The sequence below is a fragment of the Mytilus trossulus genome, chromosome 7 (genome assembly GCF_036588685.1).
Source record: "Mytilus trossulus isolate FHL-02 chromosome 7, PNRI_Mtr1.1.1.hap1, whole genome shotgun sequence".
NCBI lineage: Eukaryota > Metazoa > Mollusca > Bivalvia > Mytilida > Mytilidae > Mytilus > Mytilus trossulus.
In genome coordinates this window covers 28,732,483-28,750,050 of record NC_086379.1, presented here as the reverse complement: position 1 = coordinate 28,750,050, position 17,568 = coordinate 28,732,483, and the positions used below count along the sequence as shown (strand labels likewise).

Sequence of the window (17,568 nt, the reverse complement as noted above, 5' to 3'; positions counted from 1 at the left end):
ACTTGGGAAGCTGTCAAAAGATTTCAAGACGCCCTAAACATAAAATTGTCCATATTTTGAGTTAGAGGCGATGAAGTTTTCTATAAATTTGATATATTTTGTCCCAAAAGTAGTACAACACACTGTAAAAGTTTCTTTGAGAAAGCGCAGGTGGGATTTTTTTTATTTTCATTTATGTTCTAAAAAAAATGCACTACGAATTAATTGTGTTCTCGGACCTAAGAGGTGAAATCTGTAAATATAGAATTTGTACTCTGGCAACTTCCTTAAATGATTTGATGGTGTCAACTTGTCAAATAGCATGAAACTAAAGGATTTAAACTTTTATTTTATAGAATTTCTGCAAAAACGACCAATTTTGGCATTTTATGGTCAAAATAGGCATTTTATAACTTTTTCAATATTGATGCATAAATGGCATCCTGACTTTCTATCTGACAGGTTTTTATGTGTCAATATTTGTGTTTCTATGTCTTTACCTGCTTCTTTTACTTATCTATGAACTCTGAATCTACAGAAAAGAAGTTTATCTCAGATAAAATGTGCAAAATGTGTTGTATAAATGACCCTTGTCTAACGCCTTGTTTGGATGAACACAATAGTGGGGAGCTTGGTATATAAAATTTGATGTCCATATTAGAGACCTCACTAAATTTGTATCAAATGCACTTTACAATGTCTATTGTACCTGTTCCATTTCACATAATATATTTCTTTTCTTCTGTAGGATAGCAAGTGGTTTAAATATAAGCCTGTTGAGAATAAATTGCATGCAAGTTTTTCCCTAAAAAGGCAAAAATCTTTGTTTCAGCCCATACTGCTTGTAAGAAAAGTTAATTGCAAGAGTATTTTTGTGCTCAGATTTGTTGTATCATGTCACATGAGTATAGAAATGATAAAAAAGACACAAATTTTTATTTCTTATAGCCTCAATATGCATTTTTTAATGTAAATATGTGGCACGGCCTTAATTGACCCTATTTTTTTTCCAGTCTTACTTGGCCTAAGACCCTTTCAAACTAATATGATATGTTATTTGTAACTTTTCTTTCCATTTAAAGTACTTTAAATACATATGTAAGGATTATTTATAACCAAAAAGCTTCACAAGTTTAAAATTGCTGGAAAATATAACATCTTCATGTAAGGCTCCCCTTCATTGAAAAACCTGAATTTTTAGGCGCAGGCTCATATAAATTTGACTTTTGAATAATTATGCCAAGTCTGATAAATCAAATGAGTACTCTATTGCTTTAAGTACATGATAAGTTATATATTAAGGCATTTAAAAAGTATTTTTTTGCAATATTTAAATTTTTAAAGCCCCAAATGTTGATATTTGAAATTTTTCAATTTTAACGTCAAAATTTTACACGCAAAGATGAGTATAGAACTTAACATAATGTCTATAATATACATCCTATTGTCATGAAACTTTGTAAGCAGTGTTATAATACATTAAGCTTTGTTCATACCAAGTTTTTTTAAGATTTGTCAACTCTTTCTACCCTATTAGGTCCGAGACCACCATTGTCGTCCCTTGATTTTCGTTGTTCACAAATATAGTCCCTAGTGTTGACAGTGGGTTACTTGCCATTAATTTTTATACCCCTTCCAAATTTATTTCTCCATGTTCACTGCCTCAAATTGCAAGTAGGGGGATGAAATTACACTGTAAACAAATTTGGGTCCAGAATTTTTAAGGAAAGTAGTGATTTGGTCCAGCTGAAAAAGGTTGAAAATGAGCACTTGGGAAGCTGTCAAAAGATTTCAAGACGCCCTAAACATAAAATTGTCCATATTTTGAGTTAGAGGCGATGAAGTTTTCTATAAATTTGATATATTTTGTCCCAAAAGTAGTACAACACACTGTAAAAGTTTCTTTGAGAAAGCGCAGGTGGGATTTTTTTTATTTTCATTTATGTTCTAAAAGAAATGCACTACGAATTAATTGTGTTCTCGGACCATCTTATTGATAGCAAAAACACATGATATGCTGAACATACAGGTACAACAATGATATTTCAATCTTTTTTATAGAACTTTTTGGTATGATTGTAAAACGTTTATAAAAAAGTTTTTAAAAATTGTCTCAGTTAAACTTGTCTCTCCTGAATTTATTTCTGTACTACTGACAACTGCAGAAAAGTAGTTTGTAATATAAATGTTCAATTGGTTATTTTGTTATGCCTCAGTCTTTAAGTTGCCAGTGAATATATTTTAACTTATATTTGATATTAATGTTGAAGACATGTAATCCACTATATCATATAGTTTTACTCATGTCAATTCTTTCATAATTCAAAACTACAGCAATGGTGAGATATAAGTTGTATCTGTAGATATTGAGCTGATTTGATGATTGTAGTTACCGATCAACTTTCGTTTCAGTTGATTTATATAATTTGCCATTTATAGTATAGTCCTATAAAACATCATTAGATTCCAGACATGAACTTAGAAATATTACAATAATGAAAAAATTCTTCAGGTACTTTAGTTCCATATAATTTGCACCTTTATACCAATTATATGTCTTTAGTATAAAAAAAAGTGTGTATAATTAATTTTCTTGAAAATAACTGTCTAGTTAGAAAAAAGTTATCTTTTTCAAGGAAAATATTACATGTATGTTTACAAAACAGATTAAATTTTCAAACAAACATTTAGTATTTACTGCAATAAATTAATGCAGCTAGAAGGTGCATTTATAAGAAATATTTTGTTAAGAGTAACTATTATTTGTTATACTTTTGTAGAAATAAGCTGTATATTTCTTTGTTCTGTTTAAATTATTGTGTCTGTCTATATTCATGGTGTATATTTCTGTGTACTGTTTAAATTATTTTGTTTGTTTTATATTCATGGAAGTGAATTATTTTTTGTTGATTTTATATTTATGATAGATAATAATCAATCAAAGTTATTTTTCTTGAATTTTTTTTTTATTTCATTACATGGTAACTGGGTAGGTGTAATGTTATATTTCAGAAATATTTATATATACTTAAAACATTGATGATTTAGCATTCTAAACAAAGTAACATTTCTAAGTAGGAAAATTAATATTTCTAAAAGTTGTTTTTAGCACATCATCCTCTTTTCTTGCTTCATTTGAATAAAATTTACATACAAAAAATTAATTGATGTGTTACTGTTTTTTTAAAGCTCAAAGAAGTATATTTTCAGAGACAACTTTTCTCTTTTGATAGAAAATTAATATAGAATATTAGGCATTTTAAAGAAAAACTAAATTTAAAATTATTTAAAGTATAACTAGATTATCATTTATTCATTCAGCTAAGCGCTATAAATTTAAAATTATTTAAAGTATAACTAGATTATTATTTATTTATTCAGCTAAGCGCTATAAATTTAAATGTTACGGACTGAATTCAAAGCTGGCAAGACACTTTATAGTTTATGACCTTGCCATATTTGCTGTGATAGATGTTAACAAAATGTTGGTATTTCTGTCTAAAACTTTTCTGTAATTTTCAGTTTTGGCCTTTGTTAAGCTTTGTTTTGAGAATTGTTGTGAGTGTATGAATGAAAGTCAGTAATTCAGCATTGTATTATTGTTAATCAATATTTGTTGCTAATAATAAATTATATATTGTTCTCTCACTTTAGTTTACCTCAACCAAATGTTATAAAACTTAAACACAAAGCTTATGACCACAAAACACATATCATATTTGAATTTTGGTTCTGTAATTTTTACCATTCTAGAGTTGTGCCCTTTACAAATAGAAAAAATGCTGATTTTTTTTGTTTCCATTCTCTCACTTTAGTTTGCTTCAACGAAATGTTATGAAACTTATACACCATGCTTATAACCTCAAAACACAGATAAAGTTTAGAATTTGTTTGGCGTCACTTTTACTGTTCTAGAGTTATGCCCCTTTACAAATGGAAAAATTGCTGAATTTTCGTTTCCATTCTCTTACTTTACTTTGCCTCAACAAAATGTTATGAAACTTATAAACAATGCTTTTCACCACAAAACTCAGATCAAGAACAAATTTGAGAAGCGTCGCTTTTACATTTTTTTGTTGTGTCCCTTTTTTACATTGTATGCAAGCGGGGGCATCATCTGTGTCCCATGGACACATTCCCCATTTATTGATAGTAGGTTGTGTCACGTCTTTATTATCTTCAAATTGTGGAAAACTTTAAAATTTGTGGATATTTTATTTATTTTTGTGAAAGTCTGCATACATTCTTATAGAAAATGTGTAATTTTTTTACCAGTTAGATTTGTTGTTCACCTGAAACCACAAAATTCAAAGAATAATAATGAATCCACATAATGAAGAGACATTATCAAAGCGTATCGATAGTGATCTTAATTTGAAAGTGTGTTACACATCCATGGAAGGAAGAGGATTGCAAAATAAATATGAACTTCAAAGGTACATCAAACTCATTGTATGAGGCTTGTTTTTTGTTCATTATATTTTTTCCTCAGAAAATGGCAAGGTTTGAGAAAATAACCAAATTGGAGACAATCATTGATTCCCGTCTTATATATGCTCAGTCAATGTTCTGCCTGTGAAATTTAATAACTCTTACAACACTTGCCCAATTGTACTGGGACTTCGTGGACATCTGCTAGCAACCTAAAAATAAATTTTGGAAGGCTGTTGTTCCTACTTATTTACCAAATAAACCTTAACAATGTATAGAACGGAACATGTTAAAAAAATTAGACTAAGCACTACCAACCCAACCAAAAAACATAGGAGATCTCATATACTTGTTACTTGTAAATGGACCATTTGCAGCAGACAAGTCAAAGTTGATAAGTTTTAACATGATAAAATATAACATCTTCTTACCAAACTGAATCTGGTACTTCCTCCTTCAAATAATTGCCTTTGTGACGGACTGATTTAGTAGTTCAACTACTGTACCACTGGTCTGTCTACATTGAGGTTATGAATTCGCGCCCTGCATGTGCCAAGTGCTTTGATCTTAAATTCTAATTGACTAGGATTGCCAGTTTTCCTGTTGAAAGTAGAGTGTTCCCTCATGGCAATCTGGCATCCCCCACCAACAAACACTGGCCTCCAGGAAATAGCCATTAGGTCTGGACATACAATTTTTCCCTAGTGTGGATAGTATAACCTTTCAATTTTATTTTTTTATATTTTATGCATAAAATAATTAGTAGGGGGATGAAATTACAAGTAAGAAAAATTTGTGGCATGAAATTTTAGGTAAAATAGTGATTTGGTCCAGTTTGGAGAGGTAAAAAAAAAATAAACTGAATTACAGACCCTTTTAACATAAAATTGTCCATAGACGATAAACTTTTATATAATTTAGATATCCTTGTCCCAAAAAGTACACTACTCTGTAAAATTTTTATTTGCTTATTTTTTGTGTTAAATAAATGTGTTCTTATGTCATTGGTGGTGAAAGTGGAGATTAAACACCGAAACTCAATCAATCCTTTGAATAGCTTTTATTATATATGAGAAAGTAATAATACATTTAAACCCTACAGTTCATTGCAAAAAAAAAATATTCTGAATTCTGATTTTTGTCGAGACTTCAACTTTAGTAGAAAAAGCGAGACATAGCAATCCTACATTCCATCGTCATCCTGGTCCTAGTAGGCGGCAGCGACGTCCACAAATAATCACTCTGTGGTTAAAGTTTTTCGAAATTTTAATAACTTTCTTAAACCATTCTGGATTTGTACCAAACTTGGACAGAAGCTTGTTTATGATCAAAAGCTAGCAACTAGAAGAAAAAATTTCCGTAATTTACTTATTAATGGACTTAGTTTTTCTTCCAGTTAATATTACATACAGTAAGCAGTTAAAGATTTTAAAACATTTATTAGATGTTAAAGATTTTAAAACATTTATTAGATTCATAAACTATCCTGCATATTGACCAAACATGGACATAAGCTTCATACAATCAAAAGATAGTATCCAAAGGAATATTTTGATTGATTTTTTCCCTTGTTTTTGTCGAGTGTATGATTAACAGCAAAAGAAGGCGAGACACTGGGAATGATTTTTTTTTTACATAACAACAGGATTGTGATTATATATGACTTCAAAGAAACAACTAGAAAAAATCCAATAACAATAATAAAATATTTATTTTCAGATCTCAACACTCATACAACAAGGCATAGGATTTCATATGAATAGAAAAATAAAAATCTTTTGACCTAAATGAGCCAGTGGCACACCTCTTACATTTCTGTAATACAAAATACATACACAATATTATAAAAGAGTACAACTCATATATCTTATGTTCAAATCTTAATCAAATCAAACAATTGTTGGTTTAATACACTTGAATTATCATGAAATGGTTTCAAACTGGTAAACATAAATTAATTACCTCCCCTGAAACCTTTACAAATAAAAAATAAGGTATTTTAACCGACGCAAAAATGAAAAAAACTTTGAAGTTAGAATCTCTGAAAACTTCTATATATTTCAAAAAATTGTTCTGTTTTACACAAGTATTCAAAACACAACATCAAAACATGAAATGATAATAAATAATAATGTAAAAATTGTTGTCGGGACAAAAATTCACTATAAATATTTCAAATAGCACTTCTGTACTTATGTAAAAAGCATGTACAAGTTTAAATAAGTCTGATCATTTCAAATTTTTATGGCAAGAACAGGAGGAATTTAAAAGCTTAGAGATGGCGACAATACAAATAACAAGCACCATCTTTAATGAGATAATTGAGTATCAAAATATTTCATTCTTAAAACAGTTAATGCCATGCATTGTTTGATTTTTTTAACAATAAAAAAAGTGAATAAAGTATCATTTACCGCCAGCAATACCCCATCTCTATACTTCAAATTGAATCATTACCATTTTATGTAAGATGGATGGTATTATATAAAATTTTTCAAATAATCTAATAAAAAAATTGAAACTCAAATTATAGCCGAGTTAGAGCTATAAGATTTATTTTACTATTTTTTAGTCATTGACACACAAAATCTTGTTCTCAGTAATGATCATACAGCTATACACTTATTATATTAAGACTCTTTATATCATTTAAAATCACAATTTTTTTCTATGTTATCATGATGGCAATAAAAATCTACAACATATTTACAATGAATAATATTTACTTTCAAACACAATTCCTTTCATATCAGTTTTGCTTTTAGAGCATAAATTGACATCCTCAATAATGATTACAATTTTATCCTCTATTCATTTTAGCGAGTGAAACTTGTCCATCATTTATAAAACATCTTTATAATAACTCAAAATCTTTTCTTTTTTTTTCTTTCTAAATACATTTAATTAAATAGTTCATTGAAAGCAATTTCAAGCATGGTTTTCAAACATGAATTTCTGATCTTCAGTTAGTTGTTATGATAAATGATTATAAATAGATTGTCATGAAACTATTTTGTAATTTATAAAATTTTATAAAAATCACCATCTATAAAAACTACCCTCTTTTCCGTAAAACCTCTTCTTAAGAAAGTAAAATAAAAATGTGGAGATGAAATATAAATGCCATTAAAAATTCAAACCTTCAATAAACTGGGCAAAATTAAGAATACCATGTTATTTAAATTTGACAAATGAAAAAAAAAATGTCATATATTCCAGTTCAAAGTTGGAAATCAAATAAAAATATCTTCATTATAAAAGTACTTACTTTGTTCCCATTGCTATCACTTCTTACTTATAAATAAAATTCAATAAAGTTAAGTTTTAGAGAAAATTGTATTTTTTTTGGTGATCAGAAAATGGAACATAATAATAAATATTATATAACATGCAACTTTTTAATTGTACATATGTTAAATGTAAAAAAAATAATGAATTTTAATGCATGGTATTAAGAAAACCAAATAATGTCCACTTATCTAATTTGGTATCAAGACTTTCAGTAAAGCTACAACATATATGTTTTCCTATTTCATTTGTCAATTTTTAGTAATAAATAATTGCACTGCTAAGATGCTAAGAGGTCAACAATTTTAAGGTGAGGAATGTATCAAACACCTATCTTGATCTAATATCTATTTTGTCAATTATGATTTTAATTTTTTTTATCATTTGAACTCAGTATTCTGGAATCAATGTCTTCTTCTCATAAGTTTGACAAAATACTTTTTTAAAATATATAATTTGGTCTCTGTTTTCTATATCTGAGTAAATGCAAGAACCATTTATTTAGAAACAGTGACAGGATTTGCTCAAGTTCTACTGATAAATGTAATATTAGATTTTTCTTGAATTTGTTCATGTTTTGTTTCGTTCTGCTGAAACATCCTTATTTGCAAATATTTGTTCAAATGGTTACTAAATGTACCTTGTAAATTTTAAAAAAATGCCTTAAAATAATAAAAGATATAAATAGGTTTTCCTTGATAAAAAACATCAAGTGTTTAGATTACTATAATTCTTCCTTTTTAACTTTTGCTTCCACATTTTCATCATCAGCTGTTCCTTCTTCACCTTTCATATTCTTCTTACCTATAAAGATAAAAATCAAGTATTCAATCATTTCAAGTTGTATTTTCAAATTTCATCATAAATTACCTAACATTATCAACAATGAAAGTAGTTCACTACTACTACTAAAATGGTATTACAAGAAGTGCTCAATCTGTATTGAAACTGCTCCACCAAAGTGGACTCAGGATCTTTGATTTTTGTTTTTCTACAAATATAGTCCATAATGTGGACAGTGTATAACAAGCAAATTTTTTCATGTACTTCCCAAATTTTGTTATATTTTATGCATGAATAAAATGCTTCGCTGATTGCAGCCTGATACAACCACAGAGGTTGAACCCTGAAAAGTTGTGGTAAATTTGGTCACAATATTCAAGCTTGATTCTGTCTGAATTTGAAATGCGATCAAATTTTTGACATAGTATAGGTTTCTGACACAAAATAAATGTCAAGATCTTACAAATCTATTGCACAATACTGTGCAATTAAAGATTCTTCTTGAAAATTTTGAGAAAAACAATTTGAACCCCTTAAAAATATTGGAAACCCCCAAACTTTTTTAATCTCCCCTAAAAGAAATTATCCCCACACTCAAACCCAGCCTTTCCTTTGTAGTATGGGACCTTGTAGTACAATTTCACAGAGATTCATATTCTTAAACACAAGTTCAATTGTCTGGGAACGAGAAAAATGCTTGTTTTTGGACCATTTTTGGCCCCTAATTCCCACATGAATTAGGCAATTACCCCCAAACTCAATCACAGCCTTCCTTTTGTAGTATGAAACCTTGTGGTACAATGTAAGAGAGATCCATACACTTAAACACAAGTTATTGTCCAGAAACTATAAAAATGCTTGTTTTTGGCCCCTTTTTGGCACCATAACCCCCAATATGAATCCTAACGTTCTACTTGTGGTATTAAACATTTTGGTACAATTTCAGAGCAATTGAAATACTCATACACAAGTTAATATCCTGAAAGTAGAAAAATGCTTGTTTTGGGCCCCTTTTGGCCCCTAATTAAAAGATGATTGGAACGATCATCCCTTAAATTGATCCAAACCTTCTTAATATGGTTTGAACCTACCAATTAAATTTCATAGAGATCCATTCACTTAAACTAAAGTTATTGTCTGGACACCAAATGTGTTTTAAGACGACGACGCAGACAACATCATACCATTATACGATCCTAAAAAGTTTTTTGTAGTCGTATAAGAATAAAGTAGGGAGATGAATTTACATAAGTAAAAAACTTGAGTGATAAATTTTTATGAAAAGAATTGATTTGGTCAAGTTAAAAAAAGGTAAAATATTGAAATAATTTTGATATTATTGGTCTAATAAGTACTCTGTATAACTTCTTTTTAAGATAGACCAGGTGCTATTTAAATTTATTGTCTAAAAGAATTATACACTGTGAAATAACTGTGTTCTCGGGCCAAGTCAATATCTTAAGATACATTATGAGAAAACAGATTTTCAGTCCATAAATGAATAAAAAGTATTCAAAGATGATGCCCATAAAGAAACATACAAAAAAAAATATTCAAAGTCTTACTTTTCTTCTTGTTTTTCTTCTTTGGTTTCTTTTCAGTCTCTTCTTCCTTCTTTTCCTCGTCTTCTTCTAATCCAGGTACAAATTCTTCTACCAGACATTCTAAACAAATAAAGGAATATAATATTAACACAAATTACATAACATTGAAATTGTATTGCATCTTTTCATTCTGTAATGCTAATATGTCCATATTTTCGTGAATTTTTGTTTTCATGGTATTGGGACTGAAGCATGAAACTGCAAAAAATTATGAGTGGATATAACTGTTTTTACAAGAGACCACTTTCGAGTTCATCTGTCACCGGAAAAAAACTCGTCAATTATGTGGGCCTTAATGACGTCATTTACCAGATAGAGGGGCTCGCCTGTATCCCTGCACTATTAACGTTCATCAAGCATCTTAGTGATAATCGTTGTGCAGGATAAATTAGAAATAATGGTTGTTCTGTAGGTACTAAATGACAATTCCCTAATGACAGCAGTGCTGATAGTCAATTTTGAGAATTCAATTTGCCGAATGATTCGTACAATATAGAATTATAGTTTTCCAACCACTCGCTCAACATTAGAATGGAAGATATGACGCCCCTAAACGCATAAATGAAGTTCACTAAAACCAGAGTTTTTGACGGAAATACATCGAACTTGATCTTGCAAAGTTCCAAAAACAGTATATTATACAAATTCTATGAATATGACATATTTTAAGGTGTAACCACCTGATATCTGTTATATATCAATCAAAACAGGGAATAAAGAATTATTTATTTGTTTTGCTCTTTATAGTTGGTATTGCATCTATTTTTTCTCAATCTTCCAAAAGAATTCATAATTATTATTTTTCATCTCATAAAAGTCACACTTATAAAACACTGTCAACAAGAATGTGTCCAAAGTACATAGATGCCCCACTCGCATAATCATTTTCCATGTTCAATGGACCGTGAAATTGGGTAAAAATCTTATTTGGCTGTAAAATTAGAAAGATCATATCATAAGGAACATATGTACTAAGTTTCAAGTGGATTGGACTTCAGCTTCATTAAAAACTACCTTGACTAAAAACTTTAACCTGAAACTTGCACTATCATTATCTATGTTCAGTGGACCGTGAAATTGGAATCAAAAGTATAATTTCGCCTTAAAATTAGAAAAATTATATCATAAGTATCATGTGTTTCAAGTTGATTGGACTTCAGCTTCATCAAAAACTACCTTGACCAAAAAATTTAACCTGAAGTGGGACGGACGGACAGACAAAAAGGGACAGTTAAACGAACAGACGGACAGAGGCACAGACCAGAAAACATAATGCCCCTCTACTATCATAGGTGGGGCATAAAAATTAGTTGGGTTTACAGAACTAGGAAAGAATGATATATATACCTTGGTCATCTTTTGGTAGAACTCTGTCTTTACATAGGTATTTCATCAAGTCCTCGTCCTGGTGGTTATAATACCAGTCCTCTAGGTCCTCATCATACTGTTCAACAATTGTATCACACTAAAAGTGTATAAGAATCAGTTATTGGCCTGAGAACACAGCTATTTCGTAGTGCATTTCTCTTTTAGACAATAAATTCAAATTGAAAATATTGCACCTGCTCTATCTCAAAAAGATTTTTACAGTGCATTGTTAAAATTAGAAAGATCATATCATAGGGAACATGTATATTTAGTTTCGATTTGATTGGACTTCAACTTCATCAAAAACTACCTTGACCAAAAACTTTAACCAAAACTTTAACTTGAAGCGGGACAAACGGATAGATGAATGATCAGACGCACAGACCAGTAAACATAATGCCCCTCTACTATCATAGGTAGGGCATAAAAATTGCAAATTATACACTATTTACACTATGGATTATATTCATAGATAACAAAAGCCAAAGGAGGGTAAGTTACAACAGAAATTTCCCAATATGAAATCCGAATCATAATTAATTTTAAAACCGATTTTTTTGTCATGTGAAATAGATTGAGTATAAACAGGAAGAAATTACAATAACTGCTATAGAAAGTTCTTATGTTGTATAATAGAATCTAATTTCTAAGCAGTTTTATAGTTAGCAAAGAATATACACTTTTTATCAAATTGTGCCATTATTATAGCTTTCATCCAATTTCCCAATAGAAATTTTGAACATATACACTGTCCAGTAAGAATGTTCTTACCAATCTTTGCATATGAGCAACTTCCACCGAAGTAGAGTCCCACAGTTCATATGGAATTCCAAGCTCGACTTTCACTCCTTTATCACTGAAAACATAAAGAAAACTTTTCTTATGGAATATATAAGATTTTTTTATATCTTACCATAATTTTCATGTATTTGTGTGGTTGTTGTTTGTTGCATACATATTTGTTTTTCGTTCATTTTTTTTTTGTAAATTAATTTTGCCATTAGTTTCTCCTTTAAATTGTTTTACATTTATGATTAGGCTCTTTTATAACTGACTATGCCGTACTGTGAAATAAAGCTGTTAATTTCTGTGTAATTGGGTCTATTGTAAAAATTTGTTTCATTGGCAATCATCCTACATCTTATTGTATAAGTATATAAAGTTCTATATTTAGACAAAGAACAACAGTTTGCATTATTTTTTATAAACAGAATCAACAGGTTTAAAACATGCCATTATAACATCATAATAGAGCTATTTCTAAGCATTTTTGTAATTTCATGTATAAAATTAAATAAATTTCAATCGATTTTAATGATTTCATCATTTTTGGCTTTGCATGAGCATGAACCAACTTCATTTTGCATTGTACCTTTTTAATTGAAATACATCTTTTCTAAGAATATTTGAATGGTTCTTGCATGCACACTATCTTTCATACTAACAAAACAATATATAGGCATACATTGTATGTCAATTTATGTATGTGCACTTTTAATATTTACAGCAAAAATATATAAATTTGTCCAGCCTTTCAACTCAAAACTTTTAGTCATTATTCATAATATTTGGAATTATGAAGGCAGTACTGCATTTCTGAGTATGCAGAAACCAAGGAATCATAATTTTTATTACTACAACTTTAATGTCCAATACGACATATTTTTACTTTATTGCACCGACTCCTTTCCAAAAACAATGTAGTAAAAAGACAGACTTCATCTAACATGTTTTGATAGGATCAAGAATTGTAAAATCAATTTTTACAACCTTTAATATTAAAGATAAAAATCTCTGATCAAATGAGAAAACCAGTGTAAAAAAAAATTATTAGAAATAGAAAAGCTTTTATACACAACATATGTATTGGAAAAATACTATGAGTGATGAAGTTTTGTCATCAGTATCAAGCAAATAATATTTTTCACTATTTTACAAAATTTTCCTTTGACCTTACTGACAGATTATTTCCTTTCTCAGCACAGTAAAATGATATGGAAAGTTTTACAAGAAATTAAGGGCTCATGTGCTGTTGTCAATGAAGTTAATCAACATAGGCAAAATAAACAGATTATCATTGGTCAATTTAACTCAATTGCTTTTCTCACTTTTGCACATCAATCTCATTGAAATGACGATAATCTATAACTACAAAATATCTGTATGCAACATTCTTTTTCTGATGACTCAAAAACTTTCACATGAAAAAATAGACATGGATTTAAGCGAAAGCACTTGTAAAACAAGATGTGAATGTTTAAAACTATTGGTAATTCACTTGATTTCCTTACATACAGACTTAAGGGCATACAATACAATTACAGGGGAGGTAATCATGTTGCTAGCGTAAAATGTTATTTTCGCGACGTCAAACTGTGACATATCGTGGAAAGATGCATTTTTCGACTGATTTTTATCATTCAAATTGATATAATTTGAAAAGGAGTGCATGGACCCCCATTTTTAACAATAACATTTTGTTCCATTTGCAGGGAGATTATGTGGACCAAATTTTATAAAACTGTAAATAGTGCAATTTTTTTAATTTTGAAAAAAGTACAGCATTAAATGACGTTTTTTACTTAATTCATGTTAATTCTTGACCAATTGATAAATATGAGTTATTTCTGAAAAAAAAATGCATAATTTTTTAGAATACTTATAGAATGCAGAACTTACAAATTATTTAACAAAAAACAATTTGTGTAAATTTTTTAAAACAAAAAAATTATGTCTTTCTTTCGAAAGGGAAAATACGGCCACAAATCTAAATTTTGAGCAAATATACAAAATTTTGACCTCATTCAATTCAAAAAGTATCACATGAAGGTATAATTTTTATTACATAATTGATTTAATCAGGTAAAAAAAACAGTTGACAATGTGTACATATCTTTTGACAGCTGACGAAACACAATTTTCTTATATCAAATATGCAGGGTGTTCATTTCCTTAACTTTTTTGTATCTTTTACCCAGATGTGGCCAGATCCCATTTTTTTACACCTTTATATTTCAAATCCCCACTTTTTTATCCCTTGAATCAAACATCCCTAAAGTGGTCATCCTCCTCATACACCAATAATCTAAATGAGGCAGCACAAATATCAACTAGTTATGCTAAGAACCTGATAATATTGTAAAGCCCACTCAGTAAAGGGAAACTAAAAATACTAATCATCAAAAGAACAGACACTTGTCTTCATTAAACAGCTTGCTGAAAGTTTACAGCAGCATAAGTCATATTTTTTTTCCCTAACATTTGAGACCTCATTTTACCTATACTTACACTAGACCATGTAATGTGTCCATTGTTTGACTTCTGCCTTTTGCAAATCTTAGACTTCCCTTCCTCTCTTTATGTAGATTATACTCTAAAATTCTTTTACATACATGTGGTTCATGTATAGCTTCTATAAGCCTAAGATCACTGAAACATTAAACAATACAATTATAACATCTATTGAAAAAAAAACAATTAAAACTTGATTTGATATTTTAAATGCTTTATTTCACTGAAGTTGTCTCCCCTTGAATTTAAATATTTTTTTCAGTTATTTTATATTACTCTCACGTATCAAGAAAGCAAAACTGTAAATTGCATTGACTTACAAACAAATCAAATATTATTAACATTAAGATAACCATTATCCCAATGCTCAACGTCAGATTTATTTAAATTTATAGCAGGTATATATGTTTCAACTTACGATTTTCTATAATCAACTTGTTTTTTCTTTGCTGGATCAATTCCATGACCTGTTCTTATAACTTCTTTATTTTTTCCTGTTTCATCAAGTCTTGACTGTAGCTCAACAACTAAATATTTACAAACTGAAAGGAGAAAAATTTATTCCTCATGAGGCAGGATTCTTATCTCAGAATAAGCTTACATATTTTTTGTAAGGATTTAGATTTGTATCAGCCAAATATTTTCAATATGCACAATACAACTCAGAGTTTGATGCAAGAATATCTCTTTGTATTAAAATTCAAGATTGAAAAACTTATGGTACAAAGTAAATGGTGACTTTAAAATATTTGTGCTTCTTTTTTTATCATCCTTAGTGAGAAATTAAAATTAAAAAAAAAAATTCAAAAGATCATTTCATCGTCCTCAACCAATCTAAAGCAACATGCGCTTGTAGGTGCAAAAAAAACCTGTTAAACTTTTACTATGCCTAAAGAATTAATGGAGATTCATCCTCTTCTCATTTATGACCTCTGAACTATCCATCCTTCTATTTTACCCTTACATTGGTGTGCATGAAACCTTCATTTAAACTAGACATGCTAGATGTGTCTCATAGTTGAAAAATTTTCAATTTCAACAACACGTGGTCACAAACATGATGGTAGTCCCATTCTCACATATCAAAAAAATGTTCAAAATCTGAAGGCATATATACAAAAAATTCTGTATAACTGTGATTTTCAACAATTTTCAAAGTCTTAAACCCTTAATTTAGACAAAAATCAGCATAGCAGAACAAACATAATCTTGATCTATCAGTGGCGGATCCAGAGGGGGGGTTCCGGGGGTGCGCACCCCCCCTTTATTTTTGCCGATCAATGCATTTGTATCAGGACATATGTTTTGCAACCCCCCTTTGCCCTGGGTTAGCACCCCCCCCCTTTCGAAAATTCCTGCATCCGCCCCTGTCTATAACTCATCATGGTTAACTCACATACCAAAAATCAGTCCAATATCTGAAGGTATTTAGAAAAAAGGCTGTATTACTGTGATTTTCAACAAATTATCAAAGTCCAAAGCTTGTAATTTCAGCAAAAATGAGGGGAGTGGAATGAAACTTTAACTTGATCTGTATCTAACTCGCATACCAAAATTTAGCCCAATATCTGAAGGCATTTAGAAAAAAGTCCATATGATGGTTTATTGCTGAATGGGGGAATGGCAAAATGAAGGAATGACAGGATGACAGAATGACAAAATGATGGACAAGGGAAAAACTATTTTGCACTGACAACTTTGTTGCAGGGCCAAAAAAAATGAACATCTTATATTGAAATTTATTTATTTAAGGATTTTGAATTGACTACCTGATCCTTATTATAAAATTATTTGATTTGTGTATAATGAAAGACATTAACATGTAATGTATGATAAACGATGATAACTAAACATATAGTTATTGAGTTTTATTTTTCACAACAGCTGTATCAGCTGATGACAGCATTAAAAAAAAAATTCTCTTAACTTGATGACTTTTATCTTTTACATCATCCTAATCATGCTAATGTACATATGTACAGCTGTTGTAATATTCCATATGTTTTTATGGGAAAATATGTTATACATGTTGTATGTTTATTTCTGTCTCTATTAAAGGGATGGTCATGTCTATAATATGAATAAATGAAACTTAAGAAATTATAAAAAAATATATATACTGGCATATTTTCACATATTGAAAGAAAAGAAGAAATTTAATTAAAGAAAGCTAGATAAATATAAAGCAATACAATTAATGCATGTATATGTTATCCAGCCGTTTCACAATTTAGAAAAAAACAAACAAGTATAATATTCAAAAGTCTGTAAAAGAGCTATAAATACAAGAACAGATTTAATTTTAACTGAAGCAAATAATTGAAAGCTTTCTTAATTATGTGGCATAAAATATTCATAGAGTGATTTAAATTCTAATAAGGAAGATAATTCCTTTTTAACAGCCAATCAATGAATGCCATCTGTATAAATAGTGGATAATGCAATTTCTAGTTAAAAAAATAAATAAAATTATCTGAAATTAAAACATAATTGTAATATTTTCTGACATTCATGACAAAAAATATAGAATAATTCTTTTTTCACAATTTAAATTCCTTTTTCAGCCTTTATAAAATTTTAGTTATTCTAAACAATTAAATTACTTATAATTGGTTAATAATTACCTTCACATTTGCTTGGCATGATAACCCCATCACTGCTGACATCAGCAAATGACTTTTGAAAGATGGCAATGCCTAAGAACAGAAGAAAACTGGCCATATTCAGTGGACACATCTTGCACATGTAGTTTGTATACATTCACAACAAGGAAGTATTTCCTTTGAACTTTGACCTATGAAGGAAGTATTTATAAAGATATACC

General features: G+C 29.4%; 1 protein-coding gene across 1 annotated transcript; it reads right to left on the bottom strand.

The window, feature by feature from the left end:
• Positions 1 to 6,102: 6,102 nt before the first annotated feature.
• LOC134724893 (protein canopy 4-like) lies at positions 6,103 to 17,532 on the bottom strand. The gene is made up of 7 exons (XM_063588219.1): positions 17,369 to 17,532; positions 15,163 to 15,286; positions 14,742 to 14,882; positions 12,225 to 12,309; positions 11,433 to 11,550; positions 10,047 to 10,145; positions 6,103 to 8,502 (listed from the first exon to the last, which is right to left on the bottom strand). The coding sequence occupies exons 1-7, from the start codon at positions 17,502 to 17,504 to the stop codon at positions 8,423 to 8,425; spliced, it is 783 nt and encodes a 260-aa protein (XP_063444289.1). The 5' UTR covers positions 17,505 to 17,532; the 3' UTR covers positions 6,103 to 8,422.
• Between the last annotated feature and the right edge of the window lie 36 nt (positions 17,533 to 17,568).

Excerpts from the sequence above, each read along its gene's own strand:
- LOC134724893 (XM_063588219.1), bottom strand. The coding sequence starts at position 17,504 with ATGTATACAAACTACATGTGCAAGATGTGTCCACTGAATATGGCCAGT. Across the intron at positions 15,287-17,368 it reads CATGCCAAGCAAATGTGAAG|TTTGTAAATATTTAGTTGTT; the intron begins GTAATTATTAAC and ends TTCTCCTTTCAG. Across the intron at positions 10,146-11,432 it reads TCTACCAAAAGATGACCAAG|AATGTCTGGTAGAAGAATTT; the intron begins GTATATATATCA and ends TTATTTGTTTAG.